Source organism: Danio rerio, chromosome 6, assembly GCF_052040795.2.
Source record: "Danio rerio strain M-AB ecotype USA chromosome 6, GRCz13ab, whole genome shotgun sequence".
NCBI lineage: Eukaryota > Metazoa > Chordata > Actinopteri > Cypriniformes > Danionidae > Danio > Danio rerio.
Genome location: NC_141026.1, coordinates 245,744 through 262,080, shown reverse-complemented (window position 1 = coordinate 262,080; position 16,337 = coordinate 245,744). Strand labels below are relative to the sequence as shown.

The following is a 16,337-nucleotide window of genomic DNA, read 5'->3' as shown; positions in this document are numbered from 1 at the left end:
TTTAAACGGTGTATATAAAAGGGGTGGTTCTTTTTTCTTAAAATGTGGACCTTTTTACAGTTATTCACCTCATTTTCTATTTAACTCTGATGTTTAAATACTTCAATAAATGGCATTTTAAGCACTTTTTTTAGCTGGATTAGCTTGTATCCTCCCTTTTTGATGTACCAAAGATTTTTGCTAAAGATTTATAATAGACAAATATAAAAAAAAGAGCTTCACGATTTTCTTCCAGCCTCTCTTGAGAAATCTAACAACAACAGCCTAATTATTAGTCTGAGGCACTCTAAAATGTGGAAAAAAAATATTAAAAAGCCTTTACTGACATGGCTATTTCTTAAAACTATGCCTATTATAGTGTCCATTTTGGATGTACACTATACTGGCCAGCGATTCCCAAACTTTTCAGCCTGCGACCCCCATAATAACAATGCCAATGACCCACGACCCCACATTCCTCAGAGCTGGTTATAAATATGAATGTTGCACACACAACAATAGGCGTATGTAAACATGAGCATATTGACAACACAAAAAAGTGCAACAGTCCAGCAACCATAGGCTATAATCTATATAGTCATGTATTAATGAAATCCATTATTAACCTTCACTAATGAGACTGGTGAGCTCAATGTTCTCAGCACAAGTCTATTCTGGGTTTAATGTTGGAGACTGCCACTCAGAGATCATCCTCAGTGTTCAGTCGTGGCCTGTATTTAATTTTAATGTATTTGATTGCCATGTGTGTCACGCGGTGCTGCAAAATCAATCTGCTGATGCTATTGCTGTGGTATAGTAACTATTTACTGCTGTTTTAATCTTCTGTGGGAAGAACCACTGCTGTAGGCCATGACTGCAGATTAATATACTGTTTATTTTGCTTTTCTTATTCAGACTGTAATGTTGTAATAATGTGAAGCTTTTTGTGGAGCTGCCAGGTTCTTCTGAAAAGCGCTAGAAAATTAAACTTTAATGTAATTGGCATATTTCTGGAATATAAAATTAATGTACTTTGTAAAACAAAGAGTAAATGTTAAACAGCATTCATCTAACTAGAGTGTTGGTATTTCACAGTTTGCGTTGTGTTAGTCGCTAACATGAACAGCAACGTATCATATTATTGGTTCACAATGAATTAATGCAAGTTTGTAGATGAAGGAGTTTAATGCTGAACCAGTTTAAAGACAGTCTGTCAGATTGGACACACACAATACTCATCACACACACACACACTTATGGGAAAATAAATCTTTATTTTTGTGTGTTTTATGTCAAATCAATCAGGCACAAACACAATCTCATGCACAGTTCAAGAAAATAAAGCAGATTTGATCACATTATTTCTCTGCTGTGCTGCAGGCAATAGGAGAGGGATTAAACCCAATCTGGAGCTCCAGCTGAAGAACAGCAGCTCCTCCCTGAGGAAAACTGCTCCGTATATCCATTCAGTCCATCCGTTTCTCTGTGTGTGTTGGCCTGAGAGCGCCTGCTGCCGCCGCCGGTGTGTGTGTGATGAATAAATGATCCTCTGAGCTGCTGATTTTACTGTAGATTTAACATCATTTACAGAATGCCATATTTGGCCAGATCGCTGAGCTCCATGTCTCCAAACGCTTCCCACGGGCAGATCACAGTGATGTCTGTCGACAGACCAGAGGAGGAAAACCGTCAGCCTCATGTCATTCAAAACACTCCAATACATTCACTATATACTGTTTATATATATATATATCATGGTGTAACTTAAGTTAATTAAATCCAACACAAGGCATGCTGGGAACTGCATATCCACCAGCCAGGTAGTTTCACCAACACAATTCATTTCCAACCTAACACTGAATGATTACGCTAATAATGTTTTATAAATCTCAGTGGAGTAAACCAAACACAAATAAACTGTACAAATAAATAACAGCACTTGTGTTGATTTAGTTTAGGGTGTTTAAACTCCGCATTACCTGTGCCGAGACCCTCCATTCCTGGGATGTCGTCTCCGAAGCCCTTCTGTCCGGGTTTGGGAGCCTTGCTCTTGAAGGTGCGAGTGGTCCTCTGCTTGAACTTTGGTGGTCCTCCTCTCTTCTCAACGGGTTCTGCAACGTCCATTTCTGACAGGTGCTGAAACACACACACACACAGAGTTTGGTATTATTATTATTAATATCATTACTGTGCTGAACTGTTGTTTTAATTGATCTCCTGATCTGATCCCATTCCCACTCAACAGATCACCTGCTAATCTCCTCTTCTGGGATTGTGCTAATGCTAATCTATGGGTTACACAATGCTGAGGTTTGTTGACCAACATCGCTCCGTCCGTCTGCTGGTGTGTGTGTGTGTGTGTGTGTGTGTGCAGACAGTGTGAACAGTAAAGCTCTTTACATAATAGTGCTGATCTAGTGTGAAGATGCTCCAATTACAGGCATTAGCATCACATTAGCCTAGCATACATCTGACACGCATATGCCAGAGCTTCTGCTTATAGCCTGCAGGAAACCTGCTGCAACCAGTGTGTGTGTGTGTGTGTGTGTGTGTGTGTTTGCATTGATTAAAATAAGCTACTTTACAAACTGTACAAAACAAGAATCTAACTCTCACACAACACACGCTTGTACAATCACTGTCCTTTCTTTATGGATGTAAAACACACACACACACACACACACACACACTTATTCATCAATCGTGATTGTAAATGTGTGTTAGTCGTTGTTTTGTGTCTGCTGCATGTTGTGATCTGTGTTGGTAAATGATGGCGGTAATTTACTGCAGTCAATGTAAGATGTGAGGTGTGTGTGTGTGTGTGTGTGTGTGTGTGTGTCGTGGGTCTCTTACCTGTGCTGGAGCTTCTGTTTGTTCAGGTGTGTTTCTGCTCTTCTTCTCTGCAGTTCAGCGTGTGTGTGGTGTGTTCGCCGGCTGCTTTTATAGCGCTGCACTAATCTGTGGAGCTCACAGAAACACACAGAAGGATCGAGAGATTAACACACACACACACACACACACACACACACACACATGAGGGAGTATTTTCAGCTCTGGGTGCTGCTGAGGACACCAGTATGCAAACACACATGGCTTATTAAGGGCCCTTTAAGTCTAACACACACACACACAAACACACACACACACTGTAATAAGTATTGATGTGATATTGATTGCTGCTCCTTTATTTCTGCTGCTCATTATCGTTGTTAAGGTAGTGATTGGGTTTAGGTGTTGTGTAGGATGTTAAATATGAGATCATGCTTAAACGTGCTCATAAACAGCCTGTATCTGTAATAAAAGCGTGTAGTTAATAGTGGATTTGGTGTTTAGTTATCATCACTGACTCCATCATTTCCTCTGGTGACGCTTTACAGTAGGGTTGCATTAGTCAATCTATTAACCAACATGAACACACAATGAGCTCTACATTAATTACAGCATTTATTCATGAGTCTCAACATCACTGAATGGAAGTACAGTTGATCATTGTTAGTTTAGCTCACCGTGCATTAACTACTGTTAACAGGCATGAGTTTGCATTAGTAAATGCTGCACACATGTTAAGTGTTGGTAATTATGACTTGATGTCAGTAAACACATGAACAGACACTGACTAATCAACCCTTATTGTCAAGTGTGATCTTTAATCTGCAGAATAAATCAGCAGTGTTTCATATTTAATGATGATGATGATGATGATGATGATGATGATGATCAGTGTGTCCTGAGCTCAGGTGTGCTGTGAGCTCGCGCTGGTTTACCACAGGTCAGTTTTTCTCCATGCAGAGGTCTGAACTCTCTTCCACTAAGTCTGTTTATAACTCTGAGCAGTTAAAAACACCGTCTGCTGATATTCTGAGAAACACACACACACACACACACACACACACACACACACACACACACACACACACACACGCACACACACACAGATACAGAAGAACTTTACTAAATAGAGTTAAGAGCTCTAATCCGCAAACTGCTCTGCCCCGACACTGATTAAGGAGGCTGTGTGTGTATATATAGTGTCTGCTTACAGCATGTTATTGTGCTAATAATTATATAATAATAATATATATGTGGATAATAATAATATACATCATTAATAAGAGTAATGGTTATATACATGGATGATAATATACATGGTGCATGGTGTGAGAAGCCTATGCATACAGTGTGTTGTGGGAAATATTAATAACCACAGCAATATTTGCTCTGCTCTCACCGTCTGACCTCTAGTAGAATAATCTTGTCTTTGCTTTAAAATAACCTCCTCCGCTTCCCCTATTGGCAGATTATTGTGCTTGTTTTAAAGAAAAACTCAGTTAATTTTGACTCATTATTTCTGAAATCTAGACTCTATTATTGTGCTTGACTGGAAAGTGCTTCTTGATTTCAGAATGTTCAGGTATTTGGACTAGAATCAAGACTAAATGTAGTTTTGTTAGTGTTATGTTTGTGCATTTAAGCATTGTGTCTGAGCTGCTGATGTCTGTGGTCAATATAGAAACATTATTCTCTGCTCTGCTTTGATTTCTGATGATGATGATGATGATGATGATGAACTCTGAGCTGATCTTCACATGTTGCATAAGTTAAGCATCTCCATGAAAACAGCGCTTCTTTAACTCTGAGCTGCTGAGCATTAACTCCATATAAACCCTGAGACTCCTAATCTGTCCTACAGTGAACCTGCAGAACTGGAGCAGTGACACATCAGTTTACCAGTCACTAATTCACATCCCCAGGTCACATCTGATGATATAATGCTGGATTACATGTCAAATGAGGAACAGAAGACTGGCGTGTGTGTGTGTGTGTGTGTGTGTGTGTGTGTGTGTGTGTGTGTGTGTGTGTGTGTGTGTGTGTGTGTGATCACAACCAGATCTGCACTTCTGATCTCGCTTTTGCAAATTAAAGGAACAGTCCACGCAAAACAAATCTCCTCGTTCTGCATTTGTTTCCAAACCTGCATGAGTTCCTATCTTCCTTAAAAAGCAAGTGAAGATATTTTGAAGAATGCTGAAAACTGGTGACCAATTTAATTAGTTTTTCCCTCTATGGAACTCAATGGTTTTGGACTTCAACATTCTTCAAAATATCTGCTTCTGTGTTCAGCAGAAGAGGAAACTCATGAAGCTTTCTGCTCTTGAGGGAGAGTAAATAGAGAGTTTTAAGTGAACTGACCCTTTAAATGATGCTGCAATATTTCCTAATCGTGACGCTGCTCACAGAATCACTCATAAGCGTGGCTTTGGTGAAGTTGTGGATCATCTGAAAGGTGATTAAATAAGTTTATTGATTTTGACAATGTTTCCCAGTGATGGGTTGCAGCTGGAAGGGCATCCGCTGCGTAAAAACTTGCTGGATAAGTTGGCGGTTCATTCCACTGTGGCGACCCCGTATTAATAAAGGGACTAAGCCGACAGGAAAATGAATGAATGAATGAATTTGATGATGTAGTTGACAACAAAAACAACATTATTTCTCTTCCCCCATTGGCAGGTTATTTTGCTTCTTTTAAGAAAATCTCACTTCATTTTGACTCATTATTTCTGAAAACAACACCATATTTTGTGCTTGACTTTAAAATAATTAAAGAATCTTTAGATATTTAGACTAGAAGCGAGAAAAACTTTAATTTTTGTTGCAATGGAGCTGTTCCTATACTCGTGCAACATAAGACGTGCATATATGAAGCTTCTGGTAATAGGTAAAGTAGACATTTATAAGATGGTAACCCTGTTTTTACTTATATTTATCCTTGATTTCCCTAATCTTAGTAGATCAACATGAGCATGAGCTGATATATATATATTGATATATAGATATATGTTTATGATTTCTGTTTGATTGAATTGATCTTTTATTTGATTTTAGACAAGCCCAACTTGTGTCCAATACAATTCAAAATCAAACTGTCGAGGATAAAAGCCCAGTAAAGCCCTGGGCTTGCTTCCACTGTGGTCCTCGCTCTTATAAAAACAAAGTATGGCTTCAAAATACAGTAGATGCATAAGACAAACAGAACCTCCACATTTAAAACAGGAACAAAATTCAAGCATTCATTCATTTTCTTTTCAGCTTAGTCCCTTTATTAATCAGGGGTTCGCCACAGTGGAATGAACCGCCAACTTATCCGGCACATGTTTTATGCAGCGGATACCCTTTCAGCTGCAACCCATCTCTGGGAAACATCCACACACACACATTCACACTCATACACTACAGACAATATAGCCTACCCAGCGCTCCTATAGTGCATGTGTTTAGACTGTGGGGGAAACCCACGCCAACACGGGGAGAACATGCAAACTCCACACAGAAACATCAACTGACCCAGCCGAGACTCAAACCAGAGACCTTCTTGCTGTGCTACTTACTGCGCCATTGCGCCGCCATTCACAATACAACAACATATAAAAGAAATCATCCTCATCCACCATGCAAACTAACTATCCTCAGCAAACCACCATGTTTTGATCGCTTTTTGGATTTTGGTAATGTGTTCCACATGATGGCACTTGTATATAAAGCATATTTCCCCACTACACTTCTACATTTAATATTAAAAGCCAAACTAGCACTGTATGAAGGCTGTTGCATAACCATTTGATAATATTTCACCAAATAAAACCACGTGAGTAAACATTTCATCTCCAGTTTAAAGTTCATTCTTTAATAACTCTGTGCAATATGCTGTAGGATGAGTTTGTAAATGAATGGTACTCCTTTATTTTCTGCATTGTGCAGTTTTTCCTTCATGCTCTGTGAGCAGCTGCTGTACCACAATGAGTTCACATCATCAGAACGGGTTGAATCAAAGCTCCTGACGATAACTTTAAAGAATGAACATCCGACAGGTCCGCTTGCCTCGCTAAGAACCAAATGTTTCCACATATCTTCATAAAAACCTTTCTTCCTACAACATCTCCTGATGATCTACAATACTCCCACATCATCTATTAAACAGCCCAAATCATGTTCACGTTTGACTGATTATCAGGTCACGCTGTTGCTGTGTTCATTAATGAAGCTGTTTTCTTCTCTCTCTTGTTTTCTCAGTTTTCTGTTCCAGAATGAGTGTGTGTGTGTGTGTGTGTGTGTGTGTGTGTGTGTGTGTTTATTCAGTGACACGTACCCCACACACACACACACCTGCGGGTTTCACACACACCTCCACCAATCAGCATGCACAGAGAGCATCACATGACCAGCGTCCGGACCCTCTTCATAAAGAGGCCAGCAGTGGGCTTCCTCCGTCTCTCTGTGCTCGCTCCCTCCATCGTGATGAAGATCCTCCTGCTTGTCTGTGTGCTGACGGCGTGTGTGTGCGCAGATCACCACGGTAAGGCCTTCAGAGTCTTACAGATCTGTTTATTAGACTGATTCCTGCCTGAAGAAAGCGATTTCTGCAGAGTCCGTGTTAAAGACACCCTCATTTGCTGATTTGTGCAGCAGTATTGTGATTATTGCAGTTGTTGTTCAGAACACAGCAGGAGATCATGGTGTAACCGAAGCCCAAACCTCCACCCGAATGAGCAGACGTGTTCAACACAAGAGAAGCAGAAGAGTCATGAAGATGTTGAGTTAGATTAGAGAAGTGCATATGGAGAGAGTCAGTCTGGTAGGGAAAGATGCGAGTGTATTGCAGTCCTCAGGCTCGCTGGAGTGCTCTTATGATCAATATTGTGCATCAACACCATCATTAATGAATCCGCAGGCTTCAGTTCCCCTCATCATGAGCTGTGAGATGCTGTAGACCCTGCTGAAGCGCTCACGTGTCCTGCAGTTTGATAAAGACTGCGCTCCAGCACAGGGCCATGGCAGAGTGTGTGTGTGTGTATGTGTGTGTTCATGTGCCAGTAATGATGTGTCTGTATGCATTTATGTGTATGTTGGTGTGTGTATGTTACTGTGTGTGTGTTGATGTGTGTGTTGATGTATATGCTGATGTGTATGCGTTGATGTGTGTGTAAATGTTTATGGGTATGTGTATGCATGTGTATGTGTGTGTGTTAATGTGTGTATATGTCGGCGCATGTGTGTGTATATCTGTATGTATGTATGTGTTGATATATATGTTGATGTGTGTGTGTGCTAATGTATGTTGTGTGTTTGATATGTGTGTGTTGATGTTTATGTGGATGAGTATGTGTGTCTTGATGTGTATGCGTTGAAGTGTGTGTATGTTGACGCATGTGTGTGTTAATGTGTATGGTATCTGTATGCATGTGTGTTTTGATATGTGTGTGTTGATGTGTGTATGTATGTCAGTGTTTGTGTATCTGTGTGTTTGTTAATATGTGTGCATTTATGTGTGATGTTATGTTGGTGTGTGTGTGTGTGTGTGTGTGTGTGTGTCTGTCTGTCTTGATGTTGATGTGTGTTGATGCAGATGTGTGTGTGTGTGTGTGTTGATGTGTTTATGTGTGTGTGTGTTGATGTGTGTGTTTGTTTGTGTGTGTGTTTGCGCGTGTGTGTTGATACATATGAGGATGTGTGTGTTGATGTTTGTGTGTAATTTTGTGTGTGTGTGTGTGTGTGTTGACAGACAGCGCCCCCCTCAGACTGGCTGATGCTGCTGCTGCTCAGGCCTTCATTGACTCTGCAGATGTGGCGGTGATCGGCTTCTTCCAGGTGTGTGTGTGTGAGTGTATGTGTGTGTGTGTGTGTGTGTGTGTGTGTGTGTGTGTGAGTGTATGTGTGTGTGTGTGTGTGTGTGTGTGTGTGTGTGTGTGTGTGTGTGTGTGTGTGTGTGTGTGTGTGTGTGTGTGTGTGTGTGTGTGTGATGTTCCTGATGTTGGGTCAGTCCAGAAAGCTCCAGTGTTTCCCTGAATGCCTCTGGCGTCCTCTGGCCCAACTCTGAAGCGGAGGCCGGAGCGAGACTGTGGGATTGGCAGATCCAGAGCTCCATAAACAGACGCGGTTCAGCCGGCAGACCCGCCACACACACACACACACCCATAGAGATGCATGCACACACACATAAACACATGCATACAGATGCAGACACACATACACACACACAGATACACTCACACACCCCGTCTCCAGCAGCATGTGTGTGTGTGTGTGTGTTTTCTCAGGATGAGTCTGCGCGCGGATACTCTGAGTTTCTGGATGCTGTGAAACAGATGCAGGAACTTCCTGTGGCGCTCTGCAGTGAGAAGGAAGTTTGGGCCAAATATGGCATTTCCTCCGACACCATCTCCGTCTTCAGGAAGGTGAAACACACACACACACACACACACACAATCCAGCACACAACACATGCAAACGAGAGCAGCACAGTGGAAAACACAGTGTTTGTCTAAAGCAGCTTCATTTACATAAACTGTAGGAACACACACACACACACACTCATATACACAAAAACAAACACACACACACACAAAACAGACACTCTTATAAGCATATGTACACACAAACACACACACACACACAGATGAGCCTTCCAGGCGTGTGTTCACAATCATCCAGTTATGTGTGTGTGTGTGTGTGTGTGTGTGTGTGTGTGTGTGTGTGTGTGGATTTGCCCTTATTTGTTTATCTGTGTGTGTATTTGTGTTTGGCCTTATGTGATTGTATGTGTATGCATTTGCTTGTGTGAGAGCATGCTTGTATTTGTGTGTGTGTGTGTGTGTGTGTGTGTGTGTGTGTGTGTACGTGTGTACAGATACTTATAAGAGTGTCTGTTTTGTGTGTGTGTGTGTGCATGTGTGTGTGTGCGTGTGCGTATGTTTGTCTGTGGTCATGTTCATGTGTCGCTGTTTGTGTGTCTCAATGTGTGTGTGTGTTCATGCATATGTGTGTGCATTTATGGACCTGTTTGTGTGTGTGCATATGTTTGTGTGACATCATGTGTGTATCACTGTGTGTGTATGTTTGTGTGTCTCAGTGTGTGTGTGTGTGTGTGTGTGTGTGTATTCATGCATGTGTGTGTGTGTTTATGCATATATATAGATGAGTGTGTTCACTGTTCATGCATGTGTGTGTGTGTGTGTGTGTGTGTGTGTGTGTGTGCGCATGTGTGTGTGTGTGTATGTGTGTGTCAGGCTGATCTTCATCAGGAGCATCTGAAACTCTCTGAGGCCAAGAAGGTGGATTCTGCTGGACTCCTGCGCTTCCTGATCATCAACAACATCAGCTACGTCACAGAGTATAATCAAGCGGTACTGAACACACACACACACACACACACACACACACTTCTTCCAATGTTAATCTGATTGTATAATTGTGTGTCCTGTAATGAAGATCAGGGCTGAGCAATATATGAACATGAGTATGACAACACAACATGTACAATGACCAAGTGTGTGTGTGTGTGTGTGTGTGTGTGTGTGTGTGTGTGTGTGTGTGTGTGCGTGTGTGTGTGTGTGTGTGTCAGTCTGCAGTGGGCATCTTCCAGTCGTCAGTAAAGACTCATGTTCTGCTGGTGTGTGCCGGCGGTCGCTCCGCTTCAGACCCGCAGCAGAAACTCTTCAGAGATCTGGCAGTGAAGTACGCTGGCAAGGTAAAACACCACGTTTACCTGTTTACCTGTGTCCCGCTTTACCTGTTTACCCCACAGTGAAAGTGTTGATGAAGGAGATGAGCAGCTCAAGTCTCAGCGCTTTACTCTCTAATGGGATTAAGAGCTTCTGCATTACACAAGAGCTCCAGTAACCCTAATACACACACACACACACACACACACACACACACACACACACACACATGCGCGCACACACACACACACACCAAAGCATTCCAGAATCTTCAGGAATCCATTCATTCATTAATTTTCCTTCAGCTTAGTCTCTTTATTTATCAGGGGTCGCCACAGCGGAATGAACCACCAACTATTCCAGCAAATATTTAACACAGTGGATGCCCTTCCAGCTGCAACTCAGTTCTGGAAAACACCCATACACTCTCATTCACATACACACACACACACTACGGTCAATTTAGTTCATCAATTCCTCTATAGCACATATGTGTGGACTCGAACCAGTGACCTTCTTGCTTTGAGGCCACTGTTATAACCACTGAGCCATCGTGCTGCCCTGTCTCAATCTAAGAAAACCTGTTAAAGTATACATGTAATACATGTAAAAGTATTTCACCTTCAGAGGTAACAGAATGGACGTGAACACTAAAATAAGTCCATTATATAGTGTGTGTGTGTGATAACACACTCCTGCAGAGGAGATAATAACCTTCTATAATCATCGAGATCTGTTATTACAGCACTGAACAGGAAAGTTCATTATGCAAAAGCATGCAGCATGCAAATTAAAGCACACTGTTTATTTAAATCAGCTTCATTTACATAAACTGCAGAAACACACAGGACAACATTCCCACAAACAGCACTGAGACCCGCAGAGCAGCCGTCCTCATCATTAAACCACACAGGGGATGAGCTGCATCACTGTCAGACATTAGAGACAGTCTCTCACACACTGTTGCATATTAAACTTGATCTTAATGAAGTCAAATTCATTTAGTTGGATTGGAAAAACCTTTTGAGAGTAGTTATTTGAGAGTTTTTAATGTGATTCATGTTTAATTTCAATCATATTTAATTTTTTATATTTGATTATTTTATATTATATAATGGTGTCATGGTGGTGCAGTGGGTAGCATGTTCGCCTCACTGCAAGAAGGTCGCTGGTTCGAGCCTTGGCTGGGTCAGTTGGCTATTGGTGAATTGGGAAGGCTAAATTGGCCATAGTGTATGAATGTGTGTGTGTGAATGAATGTGTATGGGTGTTTCCCAGTGATGGGTTGCAGCTGGAAGTGCATCTGCTGCGTAAAACATATGCAACATGAGTTGGCACTTGAGTTAATATAAACAGTTGTGTGGTATTAATTACACTCAAAAGTAGATATTTTAAAGAATGTTGTAAACCGGTAACCATTGACTTTGATTGGAAAAACAAATACCATGGAAGTCAATGGTTACCGGTTTACAACATTCTTTAAAGTATACAAATTTTGTGTTTGCAGGAGAAACTCATAAAGATTTATAAACACTTGAGTGATGCTAATTACACTCAAAAGGAGATGATTTGAAGAATGTTGGAAACTGGTAACCATTGACTTCCATAGGGGGAAAAAACATGGAATTCAATGGTTACCGCTTTTCAGCATTCTTAAAATGATCTTCTTTTGTGTTCAGCAGAAGAAAGAAACTCAAAAAGGTTCATAAACACTTATTTTGTGGTATTCGTTTCTTGAAGAATGTTAGAAACTGGTAACCATTGACTTTTACAGGTTCATTCCGCTGTGGCGAGATTTATAAAGGGGCTAAGCTGAAGGTAAAGGAATGAATAAATATTAGAACAAATCAATAAGGTTGCTGGTTTGAGTCTCGGCTGGGTCAGTTGGTGTTTCTGTGTGGAGTTTGCATGTTCTCCCGGTGTTTGCGTGGGTTTCCTCCACAGTCCAAACACATGCGCTATAGGGGAACTGATCAACTACACTGGCCGTAGTGTCTGTGTGTGTGTGTGTGTGTGTGAATGAGTGTATGTGGGTGTAGCAGCTCGAATGGCATTCACTATGTAAAACATGCTGGAATAGTTGGTGGTTCATTCCGCTGTGGTTTACCACTGAAATAGAGACTAAGCCAAAGTAAAATTACACACATGCACAGACACATATGCGAATAAGCAGACACTATATATACACACACAGTGTCCTTAATCAGTGTCGGGCCAGAGCAGTTTACGCATTAGAGCTGTTAACTCTACTTAGTGAAGTCCTTTTATATCTGTGTGTGTGTGTGTGTGTGTGTGTGTGTGTGTGTGTGTGTGTGTGTGTGTGTGTGTGTGTGTGAATGCAGATGTTGTTTATTCTAGTGAACGGAGCAGATAAATCCAACAGCCGTGTTCTGGAGTATTTCAGCCTGAAGTCTGCAGATCTCCCCCGGGTCGGCCTTTATGACGTCACGCTGGACCAGAAGTGGCTGATGGCGGCGGGAGAGATCACTACTGAGCGCGTGCAGAACTTCTGCGACTCCTTCCTGGATGGTGAACTGCAGGTGAGTGGAGCATTAAAGGGTCAGTTCACCAATGACTGAATGAGAAGATGTATTCTGCACCAGGACACTTATCCAGTAATGTCGTGTCAGTTTAGTGGCTGATTCCTCTCATTTTATACAAGTTCTGCCAAATGAATATGTATGAATTTTAAAAGGAGGTGTGGCACCAAACCCCGCCCCTAAACCGACTCTCATTGGAGGAGGAGCAAATTAATTAAATTGTAGGATTGAGAATGAGCCGCTAAATCAAAACGTTATGAATGATGGTGAAATAGTGTTGGTTACATCTGTGTCAGACTTCTCTAATATCTACAGATATAATCTTATATTCTTAATGTTAAACATGTTGTTTTGCTTAATTCTCAAACACTTTTAGACTCAATTTTCAGACACGTTTTGCATATTAAACTGAACTTCTATGATCATGAAGTCAGATCAAGTGTGATATTTTGTTAGACATAATAAATGTGTATAGCAGTGCTTATAAACCTTGATGAGTTCCTTTATTCAGTTGAACACAAGTGAAGATCATTTGAAGAATGCTGGAAACCGCTGATCAATGACTTCTATAGCAAAAACAAATGCTATAGTAGTCAATGGTTACAGGTTTTTAGCATTCTTCAAATTATCTTCTTTTATCTCAGCAGAAGAAAGTTGTAAAGATTATTAAACATTTGAGTGGTTCTAATTGCGCTCAAAAGAAGATATTTTGAAAAATGTTGGAGACCGGTAACCCATGACTTCCTCATGAAAAACAAATATAATGGTAGTTAATGGTTACCAGTTTCCAACATTCTTCAAAATATCTTCTTTTGTGCTCAGCAAAAGAAACTTGTAAATGTTTATGAACACTTGAGTGGTATTTATTACACTCAAAAGAAGATATTTTGAAGAATGTTGGAAACTGGTAACCATTGACATCCTCAGGAAAAACAAATACCATGGAATTCACTGGTTACCGGTTTTCAACATTCTTCAATTCATCTTCTTTTGTCTGAGCAGAAGAAAGACAGCTGTAAATGTTTATAAACACTTGAGTGGTATTAATTACACTCACAAGAAGATTTTTGAAAAATGCTGCATACCGGTAACCATTGACTTCAATTGAAAAAGAACAAATACCATGGAAGTCTATGGATACCCATTTCCAACATTCTTCAAAACATCTTTTTTTGTGTTCAATAGAAGAAAGAAAGTTGTAAAGGTTTATAAACCCTTGAGTGGTTTTAATTAAACTCAAAAATATATATATTTTGAAGAATGTTGGAAATCGGTAACCATTGACTTTCCCAGGAAAAACAAATGCCATGGTATACAATGGTTACCAGTTTTCAACATTCTTCAAATTATCTTCTTTTGTGTTCAGCAGAAGAAAGTTGTAAAGGTTTATGAACACTTGAATGATATAATTACACTCAAAAGAAGATATTTCAAAGAATGTTGAAAACCGGTCACCATTCACTTTGATTGGAAAAACAAATACTGTGGAATTCATTAGTTTACAACGTTCTTTAAAATAAACTTATTTTATGTTCTGCAGAAGAAAGAAACTCTTAAAGGTGCACTTGAGTGGTCATAATTAAACTCAGAGAAGATATTTTGAAGAATGTTGGAAACCGGCTGGAATTGACTTGCATAGCATTTGTTTTCCTATAGGAGTCAATGGTTGTCAGTTTCATTCTTCAAAATATCTTCTTTAGTGTTCAGCTGAATAAATAAAGTCATGAATGTTTCAGAACGTGTGTATTATGAGTAAATGTGTATGTTTGCGTGAACTGACCCTTTAAGACTGAAACACTGCGTTCATCTGTGTTTAACAGAAGCAGAGAGACGCTGAAGACAAAACTGAGCTCTGATCAGATGTGTTTCTGCATTAAAACAGGATCTGATGCTAAAGCTGCAGCAGTGATGTGTGTGTGTGTGTGTGTGTGTGTCTGGCTGCCATATATATAGTGTGTATTCGCCACACTGTGAGGCTGTAAACTCATGATGGAGAATAAAGACACGCAGCTTTAAATCTGCTGGAAATGTCTGGATTCCTGGGCTGAATGTGGATAATGAGCGGGTTTAGTTTACAGAGCGGAAACGAGAATTATAATCTCCTGAAAATCCCTGGAAGCAAACACACACACACACACACACACACACACACACACACACACACACACACACACACACACACACACATATACAGGCTGAGTTTGTGTTTATTTGTGTGAACTGATGCAGTGAGAGTTATATAGAATGGTCTGGAAGAGACGCAGAGATGTGTCCTCACAGCGGGGTTATGGAGACACACACACACACACATACACACACAGATGATGATGATGATAATAATAGAGAAATATAATAATAATTGATCTGCTCATATATTCACTTTAACTCAGGTTAAGGAGGTCCATCAGCAACCTGTACACTCTGTGTGTGTGTGTGTCTGTGTGTGTGTGTGTGTGTGTGTGTGTCTGTGTGTGTATCTGTGTGTGTGTGTGTCTGTGTGTGTGTGTGTGTCTGTGTGTGTGTGTGTGTGTGTGTGTCTGTGTGTGTGTGTGTGTCTGTGTGTGTGTGTGTCTGTGTGTGTGTGTGTGTGTGTGTGTGTGTGTCTGTGTGTGTGTGTGTGTGTGTGTGTCTTTGTGTGTGTGTGTGTCTGTGTGTGTGTGTGTGTGCCTGTGTGTGTGTGTGTGTGTGTGTGCCTGTGTGTGTGTGTGTGTGTGTATCTAAATGTCCCCACAAGTATAGCACTACCAGATTTTTTATATTGAGGCTGAACAATTTTTTCATTTGAGATGTTTTGGTCGACTGTTCTGTTTGTATTTGTAACTGTGTCTCAGTGGTGTCGCAGTGTGGCCTCACAGTAAGAAGGTCGATGGTTCAAGTCCCGGCTGGGTCAGTTGGCGTCTCTGTGTGGAGTTTGCTCTTTTTTCATCAAGGGTGTAATGAACCGCCAACTATTCCAGCATATGTTTTATGTAGCGGATGCCCTTTCAACTGCAACCCAGTGCTGGGAAACACCCATACACGCTCATTCTCATGCACTACGGCCAGTGTAGTTGATCAGTTCCCCTATAGCGCATGTGTTTGGACTGTGGGGGAAACCGGAGCACCCGGAGGAAACCCACACCAACACGGGGAGAACATGCAAACTCCACACAGAAACACCAACTGACCCAGCCGAGACTCAAACCAGAGACCTTCTTACTGTGAGGCAACAGTGCTAACCACTAAGCCACTGTGTTGCTCCACATTTAATGATTGAAGAGAAGATCATGAGTGTTTGCTGATATGAAGATGCGGAGCTCCTGTGATTGTCAGGTGATTATAT

The 16,337-nt window shown here is 40.9% G+C and overlaps 2 protein-coding genes across 4 annotated transcripts; one reads left to right on the top strand and one right to left on the bottom strand.

Moving 5' to 3' along the window:
- Positions 1–1,232: 1,232 nt before the first annotated feature.
- On the bottom strand, positions 1,233–2,893 carry pde6ha (phosphodiesterase 6H, cGMP-specific, cone, gamma, paralog a). Of its 2 annotated transcripts, none has more exon segments than NM_001305554.1 (3): positions 1,233–1,640; positions 1,959–2,115; positions 2,833–2,893. In NM_001305554.1, coding segments are annotated over 2 exon segments (222 nt in total). In that variant the 5' UTR covers positions 2,104–2,115; positions 2,833–2,893; the 3' UTR covers positions 1,233–1,563.
- On the top strand, positions 2,225–15,032 carry erp27 (endoplasmic reticulum protein 27). Of its 2 annotated transcripts, XM_087256315.1 has the most exons (9): positions 2,225–2,289; positions 3,637–3,748; positions 7,048–7,330; positions 8,537–8,622; positions 9,072–9,209; positions 10,041–10,157; positions 10,376–10,501; positions 12,818–13,015; positions 14,836–15,032. In XM_087256315.1, the coding sequence occupies exons 3-9, from the start codon at positions 7,174–7,176 to the stop codon at positions 14,869–14,871; spliced, it is 858 nt and encodes a 285-aa protein (XP_087112441.1). In that variant the 5' UTR covers positions 2,225–2,289; positions 3,637–3,748; positions 7,048–7,173; the 3' UTR covers positions 14,872–15,032. The 2 variants fall into 2 exon arrangements, with proteins under 2 accessions (XP_087112441.1, XP_087112440.1); XM_087256314.1 differs by lacking the exon at positions 3,637–3,748.
- Positions 15,033–16,337: the final 1,305 nt, after the last annotated feature.

Bases quoted from the DNA above. Each gene is read 5' to 3' on its own strand.
- erp27 (XM_087256314.1), top strand. From the start codon at position 7,174: ATGCACAGAGAGCATCACATGACCAGCGTCCGGACCCTCTTCATAAAG. The intron at 8,623-9,071 runs GTGTGTGTGTGT...GTGTTTTCTCAG, and splicing joins CGGTGATCGGCTTCTTCCAG to GATGAGTCTGCGCGCGGATA. The intron at 13,016-14,835 runs GTGAGTGGAGCA...TGTGTTTAACAG, and splicing joins TCCTGGATGGTGAACTGCAG to AAGCAGAGAGACGCTGAAGA.